The 24,160-nt window shown below is 42.8% G+C and overlaps 1 protein-coding gene across 1 annotated transcript in view; it reads right to left on the minus strand.

The window, feature by feature from the left end:
- The window catches only part of VEGFD (vascular endothelial growth factor D), a 44,229-nt gene that overhangs the window by 4,042 nt on the left and 16,027 nt on the right, over window positions 1–24,160 (minus strand). The window contains exons 2-5 of the mRNA XM_010595771.3: window positions 12,426–12,636; window positions 7,252–7,442; window positions 4,643–4,791; window positions 2,551–2,651 (exon numbers count right to left, since the gene is read on the minus strand). Coding sequence (XP_010594073.1) covers window positions 2,551–2,651; window positions 4,643–4,791; window positions 7,252–7,442; window positions 12,426–12,636 — 652 coding nt within the window. The remainder of the gene's footprint in view (window positions 1–2,550; window positions 2,652–4,642; window positions 4,792–7,251; window positions 7,443–12,425; window positions 12,637–24,160) is intronic.

Genomic DNA, 24,160 nt, shown 5'->3' on the forward strand with positions numbered 1-24,160 from the left:
ACAGTCTGGGCAAGTTAAAAGGAGCACGGACAGGGTGCAGGGGAGCTGGGTGGATCAGCAAGTAGCCAAGGGTGATACTCGGAAAAAATATATGGATTTCAAACCCTAGGGAGGTTGATGATCCGATACCAATGTCCTCTCCTCTACCTTCTTCCTTTTATCATTTTTACCAGTAAATTTATGAAACTTTTTAAAGTAACTTTTTGAAATTTGTAGCTCTCTTGAGGAAGGAAGAGAGGTATTGAATACTTTTTTTTTTTAACAGTTTAGAGCAATGACCTGGATCTAACAAGATGAAATTAAATTGGACTCAGATTCACTAACCCAAATGTGCACAATCAGGACAGAAGAGGTGTTGTAGAAAAAAGGCAGGTGACTCAACAGCCACATGCACAGAAAAGATGCTCAGTGAACAGCAAGCTCAGTACACGCCATCAGTTTGAGGGAGTCACCAGAGAAGCGACTGTGAACTTGGCCCACATGAATGGGATTATGGGAGATGAAATAATGGTGGTGCAGGTTACTCCCGCCTCTCACCCCCATCATTGGTACAGCTTCCCAAAAGGTTCCTTGCTCCTTCTCATGCCCCGTGCCAACCGCTCCTCTTCTACACGGCCACTGAGCTGATGTCACTGTAGTTCTAATGGGTGGTGTCACTCTCCTGCTTGAACCAGTTCAGTGGTTTCCCTTGGCCCTTAGCATCACATCCAGGCCAAGGCTCACAATATCCTTCCACTCTGCTCCAGGAGGCCTGTCCAGCTTCCTCTCTCACATGTGCCCAGCCTCTCCCTTGTGTCCCCTCTTTCGCTCTACTTCCTCCAGTAGCCAGGATGTACTATCTCCTCTCACCTCCAGCCCTGAGCACTCATTTCCCTGTGCCCAGAGCACTGCCCTCTTCCGCATGAATCTTCGCGCCCTCAACAAGTGTACACTGGCTGAGTCCCTCTCCAGGAATTCCTGTCAGCAGGAAGAAGCTCTTTCACCCAAGGGTATGCCCCCACCAGGGCACAGCCATATCCAATGGCTGGTCCATATGGCCCAGCCCCTTTGCCTCTGAAGGGTGGACCCAGTTTCAGCTGCTCTAGGATTGGCTGAGGCCTCTCTTTGTATCTCAGTTCACCATCTACCTGTACCCAGGCCTGCCTCCCTCACACAGGATTGTTCCTGGGTCCAATCCTTTGTCTCAGACACTGTGTGAAGGGAAACCACAACTAGAACAGTCTTTATGCTCTATGTAGATTGTCTCCCACGATAACCTTCTCACAGTGCAGGTAGTCCCCAACTTACGACGTATTCAAGTTACAACAAACTGCACTTACGATCATCTGTTTTTTTCTCTATACATCTTATCGTTAGTAATATGTACAATGTTAAAATATATCTGTAAGTTTATATGTAATGCTTCCAACCCCCAAAGACAAATAAAGATTGGATTTATAGAGATACTGATAATAAAAGGCAATAATAATGAAAACTAAAAAAAAAAAATGAGGTATTCGACTTACATCAGAACCGACTTATGACGGAGTCGTCAGAACGAAACCCCATCGTAAGTCGGGGACTACCTGTATTAAAACATGGGTCACATGGAGAAAGAATTAGATTGGTTTGACATGGCTCTATAGGGTAACAGAACATTGTCTGACTCGCTTGTTTTGGACATGTCATCAGGAGGGATCAGTCGCTGGAGGAGGACATCATGTTTGGTGAAGTGGAGGGCTGGTGAGGGAAGGAGAACCTCAGTGAAACGGACTGGCACAATAGCCGCAATGATGGACTAGAACATGCTGGTCACTGTGAGGATGACACAGGACCAGGCAATGTTTCGTTCTGTTGTACATAAAGTTTCCATGAGTCGGAGTCAACTCAATGTAAGCTAAAAACAACAACTGTAGGGTAAAACCTTAACTAATGAGTTGATGTTCTAGAGCTTGGCTGTCCAACACAGCAGTCACTGGCCATATCTAGCTATTGAATATCTGAAATGTCACGAGTCTGAATTTTTTTTTTATAAGGGTTAAGCCCCGGTGGTGCGGTGGTTAAGCACTCAGCTGCTAACTGAAAGATCAGTGGTTCAAACCCATGACCTGCTCCATTGGAGAAAGATATGGCAATCTGCTCCCATAAAGATTACAGCCTAGGAAACCTTATGGGGAGGTTTTACTCTGTCACATGGGGTCACCATGAGTTGGAACGGACTCAATGGCACACACCAACAACAACACATCTCTTTGGGCTTTTCTTTAAGATTAAAAGGCAAAAGGATGCATTGGTGGGCTTATGAGGTAATTATGGCACAGACGGCTCCAGAATCTGACGCTTCTGTCCCCCCTAGCTGTTTGTCCTTGAGCAAATTACTAGACATCTTGGTATGTCCACTTTGTAGTTGTGAAAAAGGGATAATCAAAGTACATCAGGGAGGTACTGAGAGGACTAAATGAGTTACTACATAGAAAAGGCTTATGGCATTGCTGGCCATCATCAGTAGCCAATACAAGTGCGTTGTCACTGTTGTTACTACTCGTACTGTTTCACCACTGCTGTCGTTACCTTCCATTCCTCCGAGGGGCTTCTCCTCCCGTAAAACACATTTACATTTGCTGTTGTCCCATAGCATGTCCATGGGACAGAGTTTCTTGGAATGGGGACATCTAGGAAAAGAAAACAATGAACCAGATTTAAAAGCTTTCAAGGGTAATCATATCTTTGGAACCTTTTAAGAAAATAGTTCGCTGATATTTATGAACTGCCTGTACAGCAGGTCAGCAGCAGGCATTGCTGTCGAGTTGATTCCAACTCATAGCGACCCTGAAGGACAGAGGAGAACTGGCCCATAGAGTTTCCAAGGAGCGCCCGGTAGATCTGAACTGCCAACCGCGTGGTTAGCAGCCGTAGCACTTAACCACTACGCCACCAGGGTTTCCACGTATACAGCAGTAGATGGCAATTCTCTAACTGGAAACCTGTGGAAACGAAATCGTAATTTGGGAAAGCTATAACCTTTTCTACAGGGTCACTGTGAGTCGGAATCGACTCAACGGCACTAGGTTTGTGTTTTTTTTTTTTAGGTTTATAACCTTTTCTGGAAGACTGGTGGTAGAAAAAAAAAGGTGGTAGAGACTATGCAAATTACAGCTGTCAACAGTGTTTATTTACCAAAAGTAAATATTGTTCTAGCATAGCACCTGAGCATTATCTTCTTTAACATGGAGATGAGAGCATTGACCAGGACAGCAAGAACACGTAGAGAATACACGTTCCTCTTCTATGAGCTTCCTTTTGCGCGTAAGAGAGGGCGAGGTGTTTTCTGGGCTCACCGTTACCAGTACCAGTTGCTGTCAAGTCAACTCACGGTGACCCCAAGTGTAGAACTGTGCTCCACAGGGTTTTCAATGACTGATTTTTGGAAGTAGATCACCTGGCCTTTCTTCTGAGGTACCTCTAGGTGGACTCAAACCTCCAACCTTTCAGTTAGCAGCCTAGCCGGTTAACTGTATCACCCAGGGACTCCTGGGCTCCAGGTCAATTAACATATAACCACCAGCTCTCCCTTTTACTTGCTACTTTCACAAAAAAACTGCTTCACTTTTGCAAAATTAAGTAGCCAACTTACTTTGTTTTCTTTCAGTGTTTGTAATTTGCCCTTCATTTGATTCTCTATATTAAATTTTTTTTTCCCAAATCAATGATCCTTACCTTCGATTTCAGAACACTTCAGGGTGTCGTCATGTATGAAGGATCACAAAATACTCTCAAGAAAAATTCATAGCCAAATGGATTTTAAGTCATTTTCATTTAAAATGAAAATTTCCCATTAAGAAATCTTAAGAGGGAATATCAGAAACTGATAGTTTACTGCTCCCCAATAACTCTTGAAATCCCCCCTCCCATTTCAGGATTTAAACATATAAACAGCTTGAAATGAGTTTCATTTATATGTGTTCTGGAAAAGGGGTCATTTGCCAAGCTTGAGGCTGCAGCACATTTTTACAACTGCGTTAAAACCCGTTGCCATCAAGACAAGTCTGACTCATGGCAACACCATGTGTTACAGAGTAGAACTGCTCCATAGGGTTTTCTTGGCTGTCATCTTTATGGAAGCAGATTGCCAGGCCTTTCTTCCAAGGTACTGCTGGATGAGTTTGAACCACCAACCTTTAGGTTAGTAGTCACAAACCACTTGCACCACCCAGGGACTCCACATCCGCTTTAGGCTCTGCATATTAAGGATAAAGGAGTTCACAAGGAGATATGCTGAGCTTTTTTGGTCCTACGGCAATATACATGTAACCCATCCCAAACAACTGCCGTCGGTCTGATTCTGACTGATAGTGACACTATAGGACAGAGTAGAACTGCCCCATAGGGTTTCCAAGGAGGGCTTGGTGGATTCGAATTGCCAAACTTTTGGTTAGCAGCTGAGGTCTTAATCTCTGTGCCACCAGGGCTCCAAGATACATCTAGCACCTAATAAAAAAATATATTTGCCAAACAGTTATTACTGGTAGATCTGAGTTAGAAGCTAAAGATGAAGAACCTGACACAAAAGCTATGACTCTACAGTCATCAAACGTGAAGGATTCTCCACATACAGCTTTGACAAAGGCAAGAACAAGTCCAAATGTGTAAAAGAATTGCTTACCGATCTTCTTCAGAGAGCTGGACGGACCTTCTGATAATCGAGTATGGATGGCGGGGAGCTGTTGACAAGCACTTACAGCCTGTATGGTTGGCAACTTTAACAGGCACTAACTCAGGTGCTGATGTCAAAGGTACTGATATCTCAAAGAGCTACAGCAGAAAAAGATAACCGTGAATACATACATATTTCTAAAAACCAATTTCTACAGTCTGTATGACTGCCTTTTGTCCTCTGTGGTAGTAACTTTAGCCAAGCTGGCCATTAAGAACAGAATCAGTAATGATAAGGAGTGGCATGCTGGCAAGAAAGCTGGGAGTCAGAAGACCAAGGCCTTAGCCAGCTGGACCAAGTATTTAAGTTTGGTGGAGTCTCTTCACTTTTCAGTGACTCTATAGCCTTGTAAAGTGGCACTGTTGCTCCTCGCTCTTGCTTTAAATTTGGATGCAAGTTGTAAGTATGAAATGGGATTACTGTTATGAAGATTCTTTGAGATTTGGTTGGATTTGAATATTGTTCAAAACTATTTACTTATCCCTTCCCATACCATCTCCACCGAAGGACTGCAGTTTCCTGTCCCTTGATCTTGGACTTGGCCCTGTGGCTTGCTTTGGCCAATGGGATGTCAGCAGACATGCCGCATGTACAAGCTTGAACTATGTGTTTATTGCGGGGCTTGTTCGCTGATGTTTATGCCATAGTCATGAGGAGAGCATGATCGGGCTAGCCTACTGGTCCAAGGAATGGAGGACCTGCAGCTGCGAGGCCAGTTTCTAGAGTGATTCTATGATGTAGAGATGAATTTGAACTTGATTTTAATGTGTTGTCTATTCAGTCACCATTCCATGCAATTCTTACTATACAGAGTATTCATTTATTCACTTTGTTTTTAAGAGACAGTTCATCAAATAGTCCACAACTTTGGTGTGAGAATTTTGTTTTTTTGCTTTTTTTTTTTTAAACCACTATTACGATGTTCAAACATGCATATTTGAAAAGAAAAACTGCTGTGCACTTACACTTAAGTACATCCTTTAAAATTAATCACTTGTTGAGTGGAGCAGTCAAAATAATGCACTCAACTGTTTATTAAAGTAGAAACAATCCATTAAAACTGTGTTTATTCTGATCTTCCAATATGTAATGGAGCTTCTATGAGTCTAGGTCAGAGACTGTTTTGAGAGTGTTTACTTTGCATAAACTTCACCTTCTTGTGCAATTTTCCAGCTAGACTCCAGGGAATAACATGGTCATGAGCTAAAGCTTCTTATGTTATGCAAGCTGTGTTTCTACTAACAGTTGGGGCTTAGTCAGACTTAGGTCATTTTTTTCCCCCCAAATTGTCAAACAGTAGAGGTCAGAAATTTCACAAGTTCCAAGGTTCTGTAAAAGGAAAGATTTAGAAAAAGAAGCTCTTCTGTTTAAGGGATATTTGGGGTGGGCAAGGACAAAATTAAGGATAGTTAACCTATTAAAATATCAGCATTCCACTCTTTGCATCTGATTAACGTAATGAATATGGATATATTCAGTGCACAAGGGATGTTATTGTGCTTTCTCTTTTCACAGTCATGAGGAGAAGAGACTTCATAGGCAAGTGTGACGATGAAATGAATATGTATCAGCATACATGAAGAATTTGTAAGATACAACCAAAAGGGATGTAGTTTGACTTGCGGGTTTTGAATATCATTTTCCTAAGTTTGTGATTGCTGCTCTCCTATGGGACATTCATTACATTGTAAAACAATGTCATAGTGATAGAAAGAAAACTTACTAATGAGTAAGGGCAAAGGGGATTTTAGACAATGGAGAGGGAAGAATTGTTTCTCCCATGGGGACTGCAGAATTATTTTCAAACGTCTTTTGTGCTGGACATTCTGTTTGTCCCTTTAGGGACACCATCCTCTCTCCTCCCATCTCCATCTGGCTTTGTGCCCCCAGGGACTGACCTCCACCTATAGGCACTAGCCCACTCTTCTGCCAGGCTAAATGGCCCTGTGGCTTGCTTTGGCCAATGGGACAGCCACCACTCCTCCAGTTCAGCAGCCCTTTCTCCATTTCTCTCTGGGTGCCCATAACTGCTCCCTCCCCTCTCTTCTTCCCTCTAAGGGTGGGAACAGCTTTCTGTTTTTGCTAGCCCCATGCCTTACCATCCCTTCTCCATTCCCCTAACCCTGTCCACACTCTTCATTTAATTCTTCTCAGTCACGGCAGTTGAGCAACACAGAACCTAACGGACACACAAGACAGTGCAGGTCTCTTCTTTTAACATCCTGTTCTAGTAACGTCCATAGGCCTTTCCAATTCTTGACATTATAGCATCAGAGAGACAGTAACTGATAAGAGTTCAGGTTCTGGAGTCCTACAGACCTGGGTTTGAATCCCAGCACTGCCTCTCACTAGCAGTGTGACTTTGGATAAGTTACCTGAGCCGAAGTTTCCTCATCTCTAAAGAGGGATGATAAAATACTTGCCTTTGCAGCTTGTTTCAGGGATTAAATGAGATAACGCATTGAACACAGGGCTTGGCACCAACGTTAGGTGTGGCTGCCAACACCATCATCACCACCCAGGCTTGGGAGCAGACCCACTGGCTGATGTCCTCGCACCTGCTTGGAAACGTACGAGGTGCTGGTGTTCACACAGACGAGGCTCTCTTCATTGCAGCAGCCGCCACATCGGAACACGTTCACGCAGGGAGGCTTGAAGAACGTGTTGGTGCTCTGCCCCAGCTCGCTGGCCACCTCCACGCACGTCTCTCTAGGGCTGCACTGGGTTCTTTGCCACTCCTCGTCTATAACTGCGAAGAGGAAGCGCATTGGGGCCGCCATGCCAACATGGGCCGGAGTTATGCTGAACACCGTCATTTTCACATTTCTAGTGCCTGCTTATTTCATTAGGTGAATTTTTTTTTGTCGCTCCTTTAACCAAAGATTGTTTTCAGAAAAACTAAAACCAAAATCTGTGCTCCTTCCCATTTCCACTATAACCAAAAAAACCAAACCCATTGCCATCGAGTCAATTCCCACTCATGGCAACTCTGTAAGACAGAGTAGAACTGCCCCATAGGGTTTCCAAAGCTGTAAATCTCTATGGAAGCAGACTGCCACATCTTTCTCCTGAGGAGCGGCTGGTGAGTTCAAACTGCCGACCTTTTGGTTCGCAGCTGAGCACTTTAACCACTGCGCCATGAGGGCTCCTTATTCCTACTATATCTTCATAGAATATAATTGTTTTATTTTTCTTTGTAGTATATAATGACACTAGCTACATCTGGAAAAGCTGGCTAATAAGGAAGTAAATGGAAGCCAATAGAGAATTAACATGTAAACACTGTTTATTAAGCAATTTACAGGATACGCCTGGATAGAATTGCTTCTATCCAGGAAGGTATGGGTAGGTTTTAGCACCAACAGGATACACATTTCTGTAGGTTACTTAAGTAACTATACTCAATGCCATTGAGTTGATTCCCACTCATAGGGATCCTAGAGGACAGAGTAGAATTGCCCCTTAGGGTTTCCAAGGAGCAGCTGGTACATTCGAATTGCTGACCTTTTGGTTAGCAGCCAAGCTCTTAACCACTGCACCGCCAGGGCTCCTAAGTAACTATACCAAAAAAAAAAAAAAAAAAAAAAACGCGTTGCCATTGAGTCAATTCTGACTCATAGCAACCCTATAGGAAAGAGCAGAACTGCCCCACTGGGTTTCCAAGGAGCAGCTAGTAGATTCGAACTGCCGACCTTTTCAGTTAGCAGCCAAGCTCTTAACCACTATGCCACCAGGGCCCTACTGTACAAAAAAAAAAAAAAAAAAACCAAACCCAGTGCTGTCGAGTCGATTCTGACTCATAGTGACACTCATAGTGATCCTATAGTTAGTCTTAAAATCTGGGAAACACATGAATGGAAAGTTAAAAGGAACTGATCTTTCTATAAGGCAGAGTTTTTCTCATCTGCAAATGTCCAACACTCAAGTTTAAGTAAAGTTGATGAAATAAGTCCATTAATTTTGATGGAAAGAGCAATACTTTGGTCAGTCTAGCTAATTTGAGGAAACAAGTCAAAGAGAAAAATGCCTCCGGGAACAAAAAGAAAATGACATACTTTCGTGGAAAACAGTATTTGCTTTTCTCTTATAGTTTAGTTTTTAATTAGATGCTGACACTTTAATACTTAATATTGTATAAACTTCTCTACAGATGTTTTTGGGAAAAGATTCAATTGTGTGATGAAGACAACATTTAAAGGCATTACTTTCGCTTGCCATAGAACTGTAGAGTTTGTGATATGTTAGAAGTGTGTGTGTGAAAACCGTCTTGCGATAGGTTGCTTCTAAATTGACTCCCAAAGACTCCCTCCTCCTGGTATTCACTCCCTTGAGCATTCCTGTCTCCCTGAGTGTGGGCTGGACCTAGTGACTTGTTTCTAAGGAACTGAATACAGCAAAAAGTGACGGGATGTCACTGTCATGATGAGGTTACAAAAGACTGACTTCCATCTTCCTAGCAGTCTCTTTTTATCTCTTGCTGGCACCTCTCACTCTGTCTTGTCTTCTTGGCTTGCATGCATTGATGGAGCTAGCTACTGTGTTGGTGGGCCCCACGTGGCAAGGACTGAGGGCAGCCTCTGGCCAACAGCTAGCCAGGAGCCCAGACCTTCAGTCCAACAGCATACGAGGAATTGAATCCTGCCAACGACCACTGAGTGAACTTGTAAGGGGATCCTGCCACAGTTGAACCTTGAGATGAATTTGCTCCAAGCTGACACCTTGATTGTAGCCTCCTGAGAGACATGGAAGCAGAGGTGCCTATCTAAGCCATGTCTGGGTTCTTGACCCACAAAAATTGTGAGATAAAAAATTATTTCACAGAGAAGAAAATATTCTTTTTTGATGGCTACAAGAGCGGGGAGGGAGGGAGGGAGGGTGGGAGAGGGGTATTCACTAATTAGACAGTAGATAAGAATTACTTTAGTTGATGGGAAAGACAACACACAACGCAGGGGAGGTCAGCATAGCTGGACTGAACCAAAAGCAAAGAAGTTTCCTGAATAAACTGAATGCTTCGAAGGCCAGTGTAACAGGGACAGGGATTTGGGGACCATGGTTTCAGGGGACATCTAAGTCAATTGGCATAATAAAATCTATTAAGAAAACATTCCGCATCCCACTTTGGAGAGTGGCGTCTGGGGTCTTAAACGCTAGCCAGCGGCCATCTAAGATGCATCCATTGGTCTCAACCCACCTGGAGCAAAGGAGAATGAAGAACATTAAGGACGCAAGGTAATTACGAGCCCAAGAGACAGAAAGGGTCACATGAACCAGAGACTACATCAGCCTGAGACCAGAAGAGCTAGATGGTGCCCAGCTACAACCGATGACTGCCCTGACAGGGAACACAACAGAGAACCCCTGAGGGAGCAGGAGAGCAGTGGGATGCAGACCCCAAATTCTGGCAAAAAGACCAGACTTAGTGGTCTGACTGAGACTACAGGGACCCTGGTGGTCATGGCCCCCAGACCTCCTGTTGGCCCAGGACACGAACCATTCCCGAAGCCAACTCTTCAACAGGGATTGGACTGGACAATGGGTTGGAGAGGGATGCTGGTGGGGAGTGAATTTCTTGGATCAGGTGGACACTTGAGACTATGTCGGCATCTCCTGCCTGGAGGGGAGATGGGAGGGTGGAGGGGGTTAGAAGCTGACAAAATGGACACGAAAAGAGAGAGTGGAGGGAAAGAGCGGGCTGTCTCATTAGGGGGAGAGTAATTGGGAGTATGTAGCAAGGAGTACATAAGTTTTTGTGTGAGAGACTGACTTGATTTGTAAACTTTCACTTAAAGCACAATAAAAATTTTAAAAAAGATAAGAATCTAAAAAAAAACTAGGAATAAAAAAAATGTTTTAAGCCAGTAAATTCCAGGGCAATTTGTTATGCAGCAATAGATAACCTCATATCCATTTTTATCCTATCTACCATCATTTGTATTGATCTCTCCCCAGATCATTCTGGATTCCCATATACATTATCACATTTCCACCTGTGCTTAAAGTATATGGATATAATATTACTATTTGAGACGTTACCCTAGTTTCTAAACTATTACCTTAAAACATCTTTTCCATATTCCTTTTCCATTCCCCCAGCCCAATTTCCCTTATCTGTTGTTTCTTCAGTTAGTGAAAACACAAAATAGAAGATGTTTGGACAACTGAGGAACACTGCCCATCTCATAGAATTTACCTAAGTTTTGGGGTTTTTTTTTTGTAATAAAATCCTGTGTCATGAAAAACCTTATAAAAATATCTGATTATGAATATGTGTATAAAAAGCTTGAGGCTATAAACATGAGAGATAAATCACTCAGTTAGGCATTAATATAGGTATTATGTAATTCACTATTATTAATCATGAATCCTTGAAAAAATAAGTAATGAACTTATGCTGACATTCTTTGTTTAAAATTCTACTTAAATGTTGCTTTCCATTTGCTTTTATTCTTTTTATAAAACTAAGTTTTGAAAGTTGGAGCTGGTAAGATTTTAATCAAAATTGTATACAATTATGACCAACACCACCAATTAAAGTCTTCATAACTCTACTATTCTTTACTATTGCCTGGCAGGACTTCTCTACCTCAGGCAACTAGCCTGAACCCATGTGACACACCAATTTAATTATTTACTGCTTCTAACTCAGCTAGATGAGTCTCCACATAATGAGGAGAGAAATTATAGACTTCTCATTTCCATATTCTTTTATGCTTTCCTCCGACCTTTTCTATCAGCTAGTCTTGGTTTTATGGGAATGCATGTCTGCCTCCATCTTCACAGAGTATCTCCAAGCTCACCTCAGGTCTTCTAACAGGTAACCTGGTTAAGGCTTTTGATCTTCCAGGTGAGGCCCAACCCCTTTGCTTTCATGAAGTCCACACTAATTCACTGCATAGAAACAACTAGAGCCTCAAAGCCCTCGCTAGAATGGGTTCTAGGTCATTGTTCCAACCATTTCAACCCATTTAGACACACAGTTATACACACATACACAAAGGACCCTCTGCACACTCATGTCCATGGTGTGGCTGATGGATTTGGCTCTACCCACGCACGCACAGCCTTCCCACGGTCAACAGTGGAGGCCTGAACGACCTCACCATCTATTTACAAGTGGAAAAAAAAAAGACAACTGAGGAGGAAATAAAAAGAATATGTAACAGATACAATCAGTTACCAGATAATCCTGTGTTAACCAAATCTAAAATGCCAAGTCAACAATGCCACAGTAGCTTCTTGTGTGGTTTTTACATGTCATCAAAAGGGTTACTTGGCTAATTGGAAGCCACACAACTTTCTTTGATAAGCATTGAATTCATTATGGCACACTACATACTCAGGATGGTTTCTTTGTAACAAACCAGAATACCTTACTAGGGGCTGGTCATTTTCCTTTATTTCAAATGATGCTATTTTCTAGTCTGGAGTCTTGATTATTTTGGCTAGAAGAACAGTCTTTGTGGATTTGTTTTGCCCTCACATCCCTGAGTTAAATCTGTATTTTGAAGTGCTCTTTTGTGTTGGTTTTGATGTTGAAATCAAACTGTATATATTTCACTACAGAGTAAACATAGGAAATCAAGACTCTGCACTGATACGTACGCTGCGAAATGAAAGGCCCCCTCTGGTTCTCCCTCTAACGTGTGCCTACCCTACTCCAATGTTTGGAAGGTGCTGGTGCATTTGTCTGGTAAAGAGAAAGGCTTTGCCTCCGCATCCACACACCTACCTTTCAGTGTTTCAATGTCATAGAAAGTTGCCGCAAACCTGGTGGACCGATGAGATGCTGAGCGAGAGTCCATGCTGGTGAAACCTTTGAGCTTCAGTCGGCATCTCCATAGCTTCCAGTCCTCGGAGTGCGTGATTCGCAGCAGTTCCTCCAAACTAGAGGCAGCCCTAATCTGCTGCTCAGATCGTTCTAGTATGGACCGAGATGTCCGCTTCAAAGAAAAAATACTGGCTTAACAGCAAGTTACCGGGAAACAGCTTGGCAGTTCCTCAAAAAGTTAAACACAGAATTGTCATATGACCCAGCAATCCCACTCTTAGGTACACCCAAAAGAACTGAAAGCAGGACTCCAACAGAGACTGGTATACCAATGTTCATTGCAGCATTACTCACAATAGCCAAAAGGTGGGAGACAACCCAAGTGTCCATCAACAGATGAATGGATAAACAAAAGGTGGTACATACAGACAAGGAAGCTCAAAAGAGAAATGAAGTTCTAAAACACGATACTCCATGGATGAACCTTGAAAACATCGTGTTGAGTGAAAGAACCTAGTCACGGAAAGGACAAATATTATATGATCTCACTTACCTGAAATATCTAGAATAGGCAAATGCATAGAGACAGAAAGGAGAGTAGTAGTTACCAGGGGCTGGTGGAGGGAGGGGAGTAATGGGGAGTGAGTGCTTAATGGGCATTGAGTTTCTGTTTGGGGTGATGAAAGAGTTTTGAAAATAGTCTCAGTGGTTGTACAACATTGTGAATATAATTACTGCCCCTATAAAATTTGCACACTTAAATATGTGTAAAACGGTAAATTTTATGTTATATATTTTTGGAGGCGTGGTGGCACAGTGGTTAAGAGCCTGGCTGCTAACCAAAAGGTGGGCAGTTTGATTCCACCAGGTGCTCCTTGGAAACCCTGTGGGGCAGCTCTACTCTGTCCTATTGGGTTGCTATGAGTCGGAATCGACTCGATGGCAATGGGTTTATATATTTTTGTTGGTGGTGGTTACTGTTGAGTCGATATGGCAACCCCATGTGTGCACAGTAGAACTGCTCCATAGAGTTTTCAAGGCTGTAACATTTTGGAAGCAGATCGCCAGGCCTGTCTTCCTAGGAACCTCTGAGTGGGTTCAGTTCTCCAACCTTTTGGCTAGTAGATGAGCCACCCAGGAACTCCTTATATATACTTGATCACGGTAAAAAAGGCAAGGAACGAAATTTTCAGTTTGTCTTGCTAACACTTAAAGATGTAAATGGAAATGAAACTATTCAAATGCACACCAGTGCCTATGAAAAATGTCTTCTGGTATTTTTGATTCCTATTCTGCTCATTTGTGATTGTATCAAAGCATTTACTTATTCCTCTGGGGTTCTCAGAACGTTTAAAAACAAAATTTATCATAATATTATTGTGACATTAGACAATGACAATTGTTTTCATCTCTATCTGTTTGACAAACTGATGCACAAAAAAGACTGCAAGACCCTGGGGACTGGGATTTTCTAACTTCTAGCCCTCTGCTTCTTTTTCTTTTTTAAACCTGTTTACTATTTTAAAAATGGGATTTTTTTTCTGATAAAATAGACCCCTGGGGTTTACATTGAAAAAAATTGCTTTTTACACAACTGCGTGAACTCTATGGCCTGATATATACTGCACAGGTTTGTGAGAAGAAGGGCTCAGTCAATAAAAGATTTTCAGTGTGTAATTTAATGGTTCGAGATTGGGAGGTTGGTTACGTAAATAATGATACATTCCCACTATGAAATATTATGCAATCACCAAGGCCAATGATGTAGATGGATATTGTGACAGAAGGACTTGAAGTCCTTCCTCCTTGGAATGTGCTGGAGAAACAATTAAGTGGTCTGTCTACTGTCTACGGCTGGGGCCTGGGATTTGGTTTTGCTGAGCTTGTTTGGATAACTGCTGAGTTTTTGTTTGGCTGAGTGGGTGGAATATGCAGGCCAAGGGGATTTTGACAGAGAAGTTGCAACAGACACATTCATGGTAGTTTCTAGAGCCTTCCAGACTCCGTCAGTCTTGCAGCTTTAACTTCATGTTTTTTTGTACCATATCTGCAGATGTTTGTCTTCTGTTTTTGCGATTTGATCTATTTTATATTTTATCTAGCATTGCTGTAGATGACAAAAGATCTCAATACATAAGTTTACAAGACTATCTTGCTTGGAAGTCCAGATGTTATTGTATGTGTATATTTTTAATAAAGGTGGATGGTTATCACCTGAGGGAATGAACCAACAGAGAGGAAGAAACTGAAAACATATGCAGGTGAGCTGAGGCAGGGCCTGGTTTGACCTGCGTTCCAAAGATAAGTGGGCATACTATGAATGGATGAGAGGGTCGTCTCTGAAGCAAGAGGAAGGTTGGGAATTACATGCATTTGTAATAGCAGGGCTCCCTGGGAAGCTGAGTGAGCTCATACCTATGGTTTCTCACTTCTCTGTCAAGTTCCAGTCAAGGGAGTGAGGGGAAGTGGAAGCTCGAGAAGCATAGATAGGGTTTGTGGAATAGGCATTGAATTTGAGCAGCATGCCACAGCTTGGTTAACCAGGAAATCTGTGGATAAAACTGAGTAATGGTAGCAACTCTGAAATTCTATGATTCTCCAGGAAGGCTCATTTGTCAATATTCTCTCCAGATTATTCACTTCTTCATTCCTTCTTCTAGATGGACAGGGCAACTACTTCATATCCAACTCAATCTTTGAAATAATTTTTGTTACAACACTGCTTCCACATGAAAATAGTGAAAGCAATCAGTTTTTTAAAGTTTTTTTTTTAATTGTACTATATTTAAAGGGTTTTGATTTCTTGAGGCAAACAGCACCCAGTACCATCCATAAATACAGACTGATGTATGGCTTCATGGTTCTTACAGGTTTCAATTCAATCTCAGATATATTCAAAAACGATCCAACTGTGAGAACTCAGGAGGAAATATCAAATCTCTGGATTCAATTAAAGCCTCTGAATGACTCATATGACTTTGCCTCACCATAGAAAATGCAGTGTATACTCAAGTCCTCAGTTTTTTAAGCATACTTTAAGTGCCATAATTTAAAACCTAGTCTGAAATAACTGAGAAATTGTAGACACTCATTCTGCTATTATAAGTGGAATCGCTAACAAGGCAACCTAAGTTAGAAACCTGACAACCAATTCATGGAAGGTGTGCACTTATAAAGGGTCAAGAATGGCTGATTGTTTCCAATTGGCTTTCAGTGCTGGGTTATTTTGGTACAATCAGCTTTATGCTGCTTCTGTAAGACATAAAAATAAAAATTAAAAAGTGTGAGTATAGTTTCAAATACATATTTAAACCATCGATTTCAATGGTTTTTGCTCCTTATCATTAGCTAAGTAAATTGCTCTTAATTTCTTCCTACTTCCTGATGAAAGTGCTAATCAAAATGGAAATAATCCAAAAGCAGTCAGCAAGAGGAAGGAAGGGAAGCGGGGGTACCAGATCTCTGCTTTTTATTATAGCAGTAGCTTCTTTTTTTTTTTTTTTTTGGTAATTAATCCGAGACTGTTAGCAATTCCTCTCCTAAGTAACAACTCAGTCTCTGACGTCTTGGCTACCACAAGCCAGCGTCTAAAATGTGAGGCTTAAAGTCTTTTGTGAAAAACTTTGTCGTTAGTTGCCATCCAGCCGATTCCAACTCATGGCGACCCCATGTGTACAGAGTAGAATTGATCCATAGGGTTTTCAAGGCTGCGACCTTTTGGAAGCAGATTGTCAGGCCTGTCCTCTGAGGTGCCTCTGGGTGGATTTGAACAACGAACCTTTTGGCTAGTAGTTGAGCACTTAACCCTTTGTACCACCCAGGGACTCCTAACAAAACTTTACCATCATTTGAACCCACACTGCTTTCTGGAGCACAGTATGGAGGGTAGTCATTTCTTCTTTTGTTAATTTCTAAAATTCCATGACATTCTCCCCTGGAGGAAGCATGGGCATCTTTATAGCTTAGGGAGTTCAGCAGTAACCTCAGCCAAGTACAGCCAAAACTGTAAGCAAGCTGTTTTGGAAGGTGTGATTGTAAAGATTGTGTCAAGTTGGCTGGGCCATGACTCTCAGTGGTTTGACAGTTATGATGTAGTTTGGCAGTCGTGTAATGATGTAATCACCTCCATGATGAGATCTGATATATAATGTGATCACCTCCATGATGGGATCTGCTATGAGTAGCCAATCAGTTGAAAGGGAGTTTCCTTGGGGGTATGGCCTGCATCCAATATAGGTGGACTTTCCAGCAAGGCTAGTGGGCTTTTGCTTGCTCTGAATCCTGCAGCTGACTCCTGTTCTTCTGACCTCTGGTTCTTGGGACCTGAGCTAGCAGCTTTCCTGCCGATCTTGGGATTCGTCGGCCTCTGCAGTCTGGATCTTGGGTTTGCCAGCCCCTGCAGCTACTCAAGTTCAGATAGGCCTTCAGCCTGACTCACGGACATGGGACTTCCCAGCCTCTACAACCGCATGAACCATTTCTTTGACATAAATCTTTCTGTCTGTCTCTCTCTCTCTATATGTATATATAGATAAACACTTTGCTGGTTTTGCTTCTCTAGAGAACCCATCCTAAGACAAGGGTATGGTGACTGGGTTTGTAGGAAGAACTTGGAGGTGTCCATGTGGTGGGGAAGTCAAAGGCCTTCCATTCTCCTGCTCTTTTGAACTCTCAATTTCCATCCGCTTCCCCCCCCCCCCATATATATCTCAAGTCAGGTAACACATTCTAAGGGTAAACAAAGGCATTGTTTTGAGATATCAAGGAGCCCACTGAAAAAACAGCAACAGATTCACTTTGGTTGGGACACAGAGCAGCTTTTAGAGTGGGAGGACTGGGAAATGAGATTAGGAACAGGGTTTGGCACAGTGAGACACCACTTTACATCCACTGGGATGGCTATAATCAAAAATACCAAGCGTTGGCAAGGATGCAGGTCAAGAGGAACCCTCATATACTGCTGATGGGACTGTGAAATGGTGCAGTCGCTTTGGAAAACAGTTTAACAATTCCTTAAAAGATTACCATGTGACCCACCAATTTCACTCCTAGGTATCTACCCAAGAAACAGAAAATAGGTTACTGGTTGTTTGGAGCTGGGAGTGGGAATAGGGATTCATTGTAAAAGGGCTGCACAACTCAGTAAATTTACTAAAAATCATTGAATTACATAAAACAGGTGAATGGGTAAAAAAAGTAAATTGGGTAAATTTTATAGTATGTAAATTATATCTCAATATGTTGTTGTTTGTTGTTATGTGCCGTCGACTCATAGCGACCCCATGTACAACAGAGCGAAACACTGCACAGTCCTGCGACATCCTCACAGTTGTCGCTATGTTTGAGCCCATTGTTGCAGCCACTGTATCAATCCATCTCGTTGAGAGTCTTCCTCTTTTTCACTGACCCTCTACTTTTACCAAGCATGATGTCCTTCTCCAGGAACTGGTCCCTCCTGATAGCATGTCCAAAGTATGTGAGACAAAGTCTCACCATCCTTGCATCTAAGGAGCATTCTGGCAGTATTTCTTCCAAGATAGATTTGTTTGTTCTTTTGGCAGTCCAGGCAGGGTATGTTCAGTATTTAAAGAAAATACAAATGAAAATATAAACATGGGTGCCAAGCAGAAGGAGCAGGGCTTTGGGGTCCATGGTGCGTTCAGATCCTGGCTTGGGGCTGTGAGGCCTTCAGCAAGGACTTTCCAAGGAGGACCCTGACTACTTTCCTCAAAGTGTTGCTAAAAGCTTTTCTGGGGCCAGTCCTGTCTCATGCTATTAAGAATCCTCCTGTTTTATGGCAAACATCAAGCGGTAGTGTCTCAGTCATCTAGTGCTGCTGTAACAGAATACCACAGGTGGATGGCTTTAACAAAGAGATATTTACTTTCTCACAGTCGAGTAGGCTACAAGTCCAATTTCAGGGTGTAGGCTTTCGTTCTCTGTGGGCTTTGAGGGAAGGTCCTTCTCGTTAATCTTCCCCTGGACTAGGAGCTTCTCCTTGCAGGAGCCCCAGGTCCATAGGACGTGCTCTGCTCCTGGTGTTTCTTTCTTGGCGGTTATGAGGCCCCCACTCTCTGCTTGCTTCCCTTTCCTTTTCTCTCTTGTAAGATAAAAGGTGCTGCAGGCCACACTCCAGGGAAACTCCTTTTACATTGATCAGGGATGTGACCTTAGTAAGGGTGTTATAATCCTACCCTAATCCTCTTTAACATAAAATTCCAATCACAAAATGGAGGATAACCACACAATACTGGGAATCATGGCCTAACCAAGCTGACACATAGTTTTGGGGGGACAATTCAATCCATGACAGGCGGCAAGGATATGAGGAAATTGGAACCCTTGTCCAGTACCGGCAGGAATGTAAAATAGCATAGCCTCTGTGGGAAAACAGTTTGGATATTCCTCAAAAAGTTAAACATAGAGGTACCGTTAAAAAAAAAAAAAAGCAAACCAAACCTGTTGCCATTGAGTTGATTCTAACTCATAGCGACCCTACAAGATGGAGTAGAACTGCCCCATAAGGTTTCCAAGGAGGGCCTGGTGGTTTCGAACTGTCGACCTTTTGGTTAGAAGCCGAGCTCTTAACCACTGCACCGCCAGAGCTCCTAAAGGTACCATCTGACCCAGCAATTCAGCTCCTAGGTATATAGCTAAGAGACCTGAAAACAACACAGACAGACACGTGTACACCATGTTCACTGCAGCACTATTCACAGTAGCCAAAAGGTGGAAACAACCTAAATGTCCATCAGCAGATGAATAGATAAACAAAATGTGGTGCACACATACAATGGGATATTACTCAGCCGTAAAGAGAGATGAAGTCCTGATACATGCTACAACATGGATGAACCTTGATTCAAGCATAATGCCGAGTGAAGTCAATCACAAAAGGACAAATGTTATATGATCTCACTCATAAGAAATATCTAGAATAGGCAAATGCGTAGAGATAAGAGTTTATTAGTGGTTTCCAGGGGCGGAAGGGAGGAGGACAAGGGCAGTCATTGTTTAGGAAGCATTTTTTGTTTATGGTGATGGAAAACCTGGCAACAGATACTGGTGACAGTTGCACATCTTGATTAATGTCATTGCTGTCACTCAACTGTACAAGTGAAAAATGTTCAGTTGGCACCTGTTGTGTTATATATGTATTTACAACAACAACAATAATAAAAAGAATGTCGTTTTAGGGAAGGGAAAGGAGGCTGGCATTGCTAACTTCCTCGCTGGCCTTCCTGAGAGCCGTGTATCTAAGACTGTGTTTCCAAGCCGTTTATAATCTGTTGCTGCTATTTTCTTTGTCAAACTGTGTTGGAAATAATATATCTTCAGGAAGTTTGGTGATGAGGGGATGCGCTGGGTCAAATTTGTGTATTTGGAATCCCCAGAAGCTTTGGGGTGAGCCCGGGAGGGTACACATTTCACACAGTTTTCCCTAGATTTGCTTAAGGATTTACAAGTGTTGCCTGGGAGCACAATTCTCTCATTACTCATCCCTGGAGTTCAGAAGAACCGGAACTGCAGTCAGCAACTTCCCTTTGCAGTGGGTTTCGGGAGGTGGATTAGGTTGCAATACAATAGTTTCCTGTTCCTTCCACTTCTTAGAAGCTTCTTATGCTTCATTGGAAGAGCATTTTGCATTTCATCTTTAACTTGACGTTTAAGGCTCAGCCAAAACCACCAAGTTTTTCCTGGTTTGGGGTCCAAGTCACACTACACACTCCCAGCTGTCTTCTCTAGATGTTGCTGTCCCTTTCCCTCTATTTCTTTCTCGGTCCCACGCAGGGGGCACCTAGGAAGAAAGGCCTGGTGATCTACTTCTGGGAAAGAGCACAGCCATTGAAAACTCTTTGGAACACAGTTCTGCTCTGACACATGGGATAGCCATGAGTGGGGGTGACTCGACAGCAACAGGTTTGCTGTTTCCTTATTGCTTTTGGTTATATGCAACAACTGGAATGCTTCTCAAGGAATCTGCCCAAGTCCCGTTTAGACTTGTGAGTTTAAGTCAAAGTTTTGTGACTTCAACTTCCATGGCTCCTAAGCCCTCAAAAGGAAGCTTTACCTAATATCAAAACCACTCTGTTGTCTTGACAGACAGCTTATTGGAGAGGAGAGAACCTGCATTTGAAATGTTTAAAACTGGCTCTGAATGATACAGCACTCTGGAAAATACGCTGGCAGTTTCTTAGAAAGTTCTACATATAATCGTAAGACTCAGTAATCCCACTCCTGAATCTTTACCCTTGGAAATGGTCACAGAGAACCCTGTACATGAATGTTTATAATAGCTTTATTTGTTAACAGCCCCAAACTGGGAACAGCCCAAATGACCTTGAATGAGTGAATAGGTAACCAAACTGGGGTACATTTATACCAGGGAATATTACTCAGCAATAAATATTGGTATGTGTGGATCCTGGGTGATGCAAACAGTTAAGTGCTCAGCCAGTAATAATAGAAAGGTTGGCAGCTTGAATCCACCCAGGGGTATTTAGGAAGAAATGCCTGGCGATGTACTTCCAAAGATCGTAGCTATTGAGGACCCCTGTGAAGCACACAGCTCTACTCTGACACACGAGGGAGCGCCCTGAGTCAGGGCTGACTAGACGGCAACTGGTTTGGTTTTTGGCTATTGGCATGTTCAACAACTTGGATGGTTCTCAGAGGCATTATGCTGAATGAAAGAAGACAATCTCAAAAAGTTACACACTGTATGACTCCATTTATATGACATTCTCAAAAAAACAAACCAAAACGATTGTGATGGAGAACAGATCAGTGGTTGCCAAGGGTTAGGGGGAGGCGTGACTATAAAAGAGTACCACAAAGGAGGTTGTTGGGTGATGGAAGAGTTCTACACCCTGATGGATTATGGTGGTGCTTACACAAATCTATCCATGTGTGTTAAAATTCATAGACCTGCACACCAAAAGGGGGAAAAAGTCAATTTTACAGTCTGATGATTTACGAAAGAAAATAAACTGGCTTTGAATCTAGGCACTGTTTCTTTTTAGCGATTTGACTGAGAATAAACTACTGGATTTCCTTAAGTCTCAGCTTCCTCCTTTATAAAATGACAATGTTAGTAGTACGCACCCCAGAGAGCTGATGACAGATTATATGAGGCTATATGTAGGAAAGGATCTAGTATCAAGTACACACTCAATAAATGTTCATTTCCTTTCTCAAGGGTGAGGCATCTGGTGCTGTGTGTTGGGGCTTAGAGGTCTGTTTTTTTATGATTCCTTGATATTCCTTAGTAACAAGGGAGGTGAGCTTGAAAAAAGCCAGATGGAGCAACTCCTATCACAGTAAATTAAAAAAAAAACAAAAACTTTTCCAGGGTAAATCGAGGACGAACTTATTTTGTAAAACAATTTTAGGAGGTATTTTTTTTAGATGAAAGGCCATCTTTGAAAGTATCTGCCCAGCCTCTACGTATGTCTTTATATAGATGGCTGATGAAAACAGCAACTCACTTCCTAAACCTTTGGGCTTTGCGATCAGGGTTTGGCCTTATCCAGAACAGACGGCGCCTAATAGTATGGGCGCACAAACCGAGGGCAGGGAGAGGATGCATGCCTGCTAATGATGCCTGCGGCGGCTATGGCTGCTACCCTTGCTTAGATGGAACCAGCCAAGGGCTTAGTCCTGCTTCTCTGGAACCCAGAGCATCCCCTTCATTTCAGGGACCTCAGGCTACCTGGTGGCTCTTTTAATTATGCAGATTTAGATTTAAATGTAGGCATGAGAAATTTGGAGTGTTTAATTAAACTTAGGCTGAAGAAAAGAAGTACAAATGCAGGAAAAGTGTGTGTGTTTTGAGGGTGTAGTAGAGGGGCTGGGTGGCGCAAAAGGTTAAGTGCTCGTCTACTAGTGGAAAAGTTGGCAGTTTGAACCTGCCCACAGGTGCCTCGGAAGACAGGCCTGGCAATCTTCTTCCAAAAGGTCACAGCCATGAAAACCCTATGGAGCACAGTTCTGCTCTACACACAGGACGTCGATCTGAGTCAGAATCGACTATACTGCAACTAACAACAGGGGGCCAAGTCTTCCAATTCAATGAAGATTGTGGGTGGTTTTCTCGCCAGCCAAATTGTCTAGCATCTGGGGCGGTGTCTTTGCCTCTTTTACATTCGTTTGTGCTCTATTCAAATGCCTCTGCTCCTATTCCATGCACCTGTGTTTAAGAAATGTGGGGACAGATGGCTGCACAATGGGTCTGAGTGGCAAGTCAGCCCCAGATCCTCTAAAGTGTTCTGAATGACCCCAAAAGGGTAAGTTCCTGAGGTCTGTTGCAGTCTCCTCATCGCCAGTCTCAAAGATCAAGGGCCCAATGACTAAGGAAACCCCACAAGGCCCTTGTGGTGATTAGATTATTGCTCCAGAAGTATTCCCTCCTTCTACCCACCCTCCAAGGGAGGAGTGTATCTCTGAGCCCCACTGATGCCCGGCCATGTGACCTGCTTGGACCAATGGGATGTTAACAAGACATGCTGCAAGGGGAGGCTTGACACGTTCTCATGATTGGACTGTGCTCCACCGTTTCTTCCATCACCGTGAGCACATGCCCCTGCTGGCCTCCTGACTCATGGAGGAGGAGAGACCTGTCGGACAGACCTACACTCCATTGGGGCTTGAAGCCAAGTTCAGTAAGACCAGCCTAGATTCTCTGACTCACAGCCAAACCACAGATACACCCTTGAACCCGTGAAACTCAGTTACTGATGTTTTAAGTCACTGAAATGTGGACTGCTTTGTTACACAGCGTTATTGCAGCAGTAGTTAACTAATATAGCCCTATTTCAGCCTAAGTATAGCCTAATCCATTGGATGGAAACAGGATCTTCATGCAAAACCTCACTGTCCTTTATACAATGCAGTCCTGCTGGGTCACTGGTTGTTCTGGACTGAAATATGTACCCCCCCCCAAAATAAGTATTGTAAATCCTAACCTCTATGCCTGTGTTTATAATCCCATTTGGGAATGGGTTGTCTTTGTTATGTTAATGAGGCAGGATTAGTATAGGGTGTTTCTTGAGTCAATCTCTTCTGAGATAAATAAGAGATTAAACAAGGGAACAGAGCAGAGATGTGGGAAGAGAGACTCCAAGCCACATGAAGATCACTCAGGACCAGAAGCTCAGAAGAGTCAAGAACCTTCCTCCAGAGCTGACAGACAGAAAGCTTTCCCTTAGAGCCGTCACCCTGAATTCAGACTTCTAGCCTCCTAAACCGTGAGGAAATAAATTTTTGTTTGTTAAAGCCATCACTTGTGGTATTTCTGTTATAGCAGCACTAGACAACTATGACAAAATTTGATACTGACGGTGGGGTGCTGCTCTAACAAATATCTGCAACGTGGAAGTGATTTTGGAATTCGGTAATGGATGGAGGCTCGAAGAGTTTTAAGGTGCCTAATATTAAAAGCCCAGATTGCCTTGAAAAGACTGTTGGTAGAATTATGGACATCAAAGGCAATCCTGGTGAGAGCTTAGAAGGAAGCGAGAAGAGCTACAGAGAAAGTCTCTTCCAGTCAGTTGGCCAGGTAGTTGTCTTCCAAATTTCTTGGCATAGACCAGTGAGCACTTTCAGTGTTGCATTAGTTTGTTGAAACATCTCAATTGATAATTTCATCAATTCCTGGAGTCTTGTTTTTTGCCAGTACCTTCAGTGCATCTTGGACT

This window comes from Loxodonta africana, chromosome X, assembly GCF_030014295.1.
Source record: "Loxodonta africana isolate mLoxAfr1 chromosome X, mLoxAfr1.hap2, whole genome shotgun sequence".
NCBI classification, from domain to species: Eukaryota; Metazoa; Chordata; class Mammalia; order Proboscidea; family Elephantidae; genus Loxodonta; species Loxodonta africana.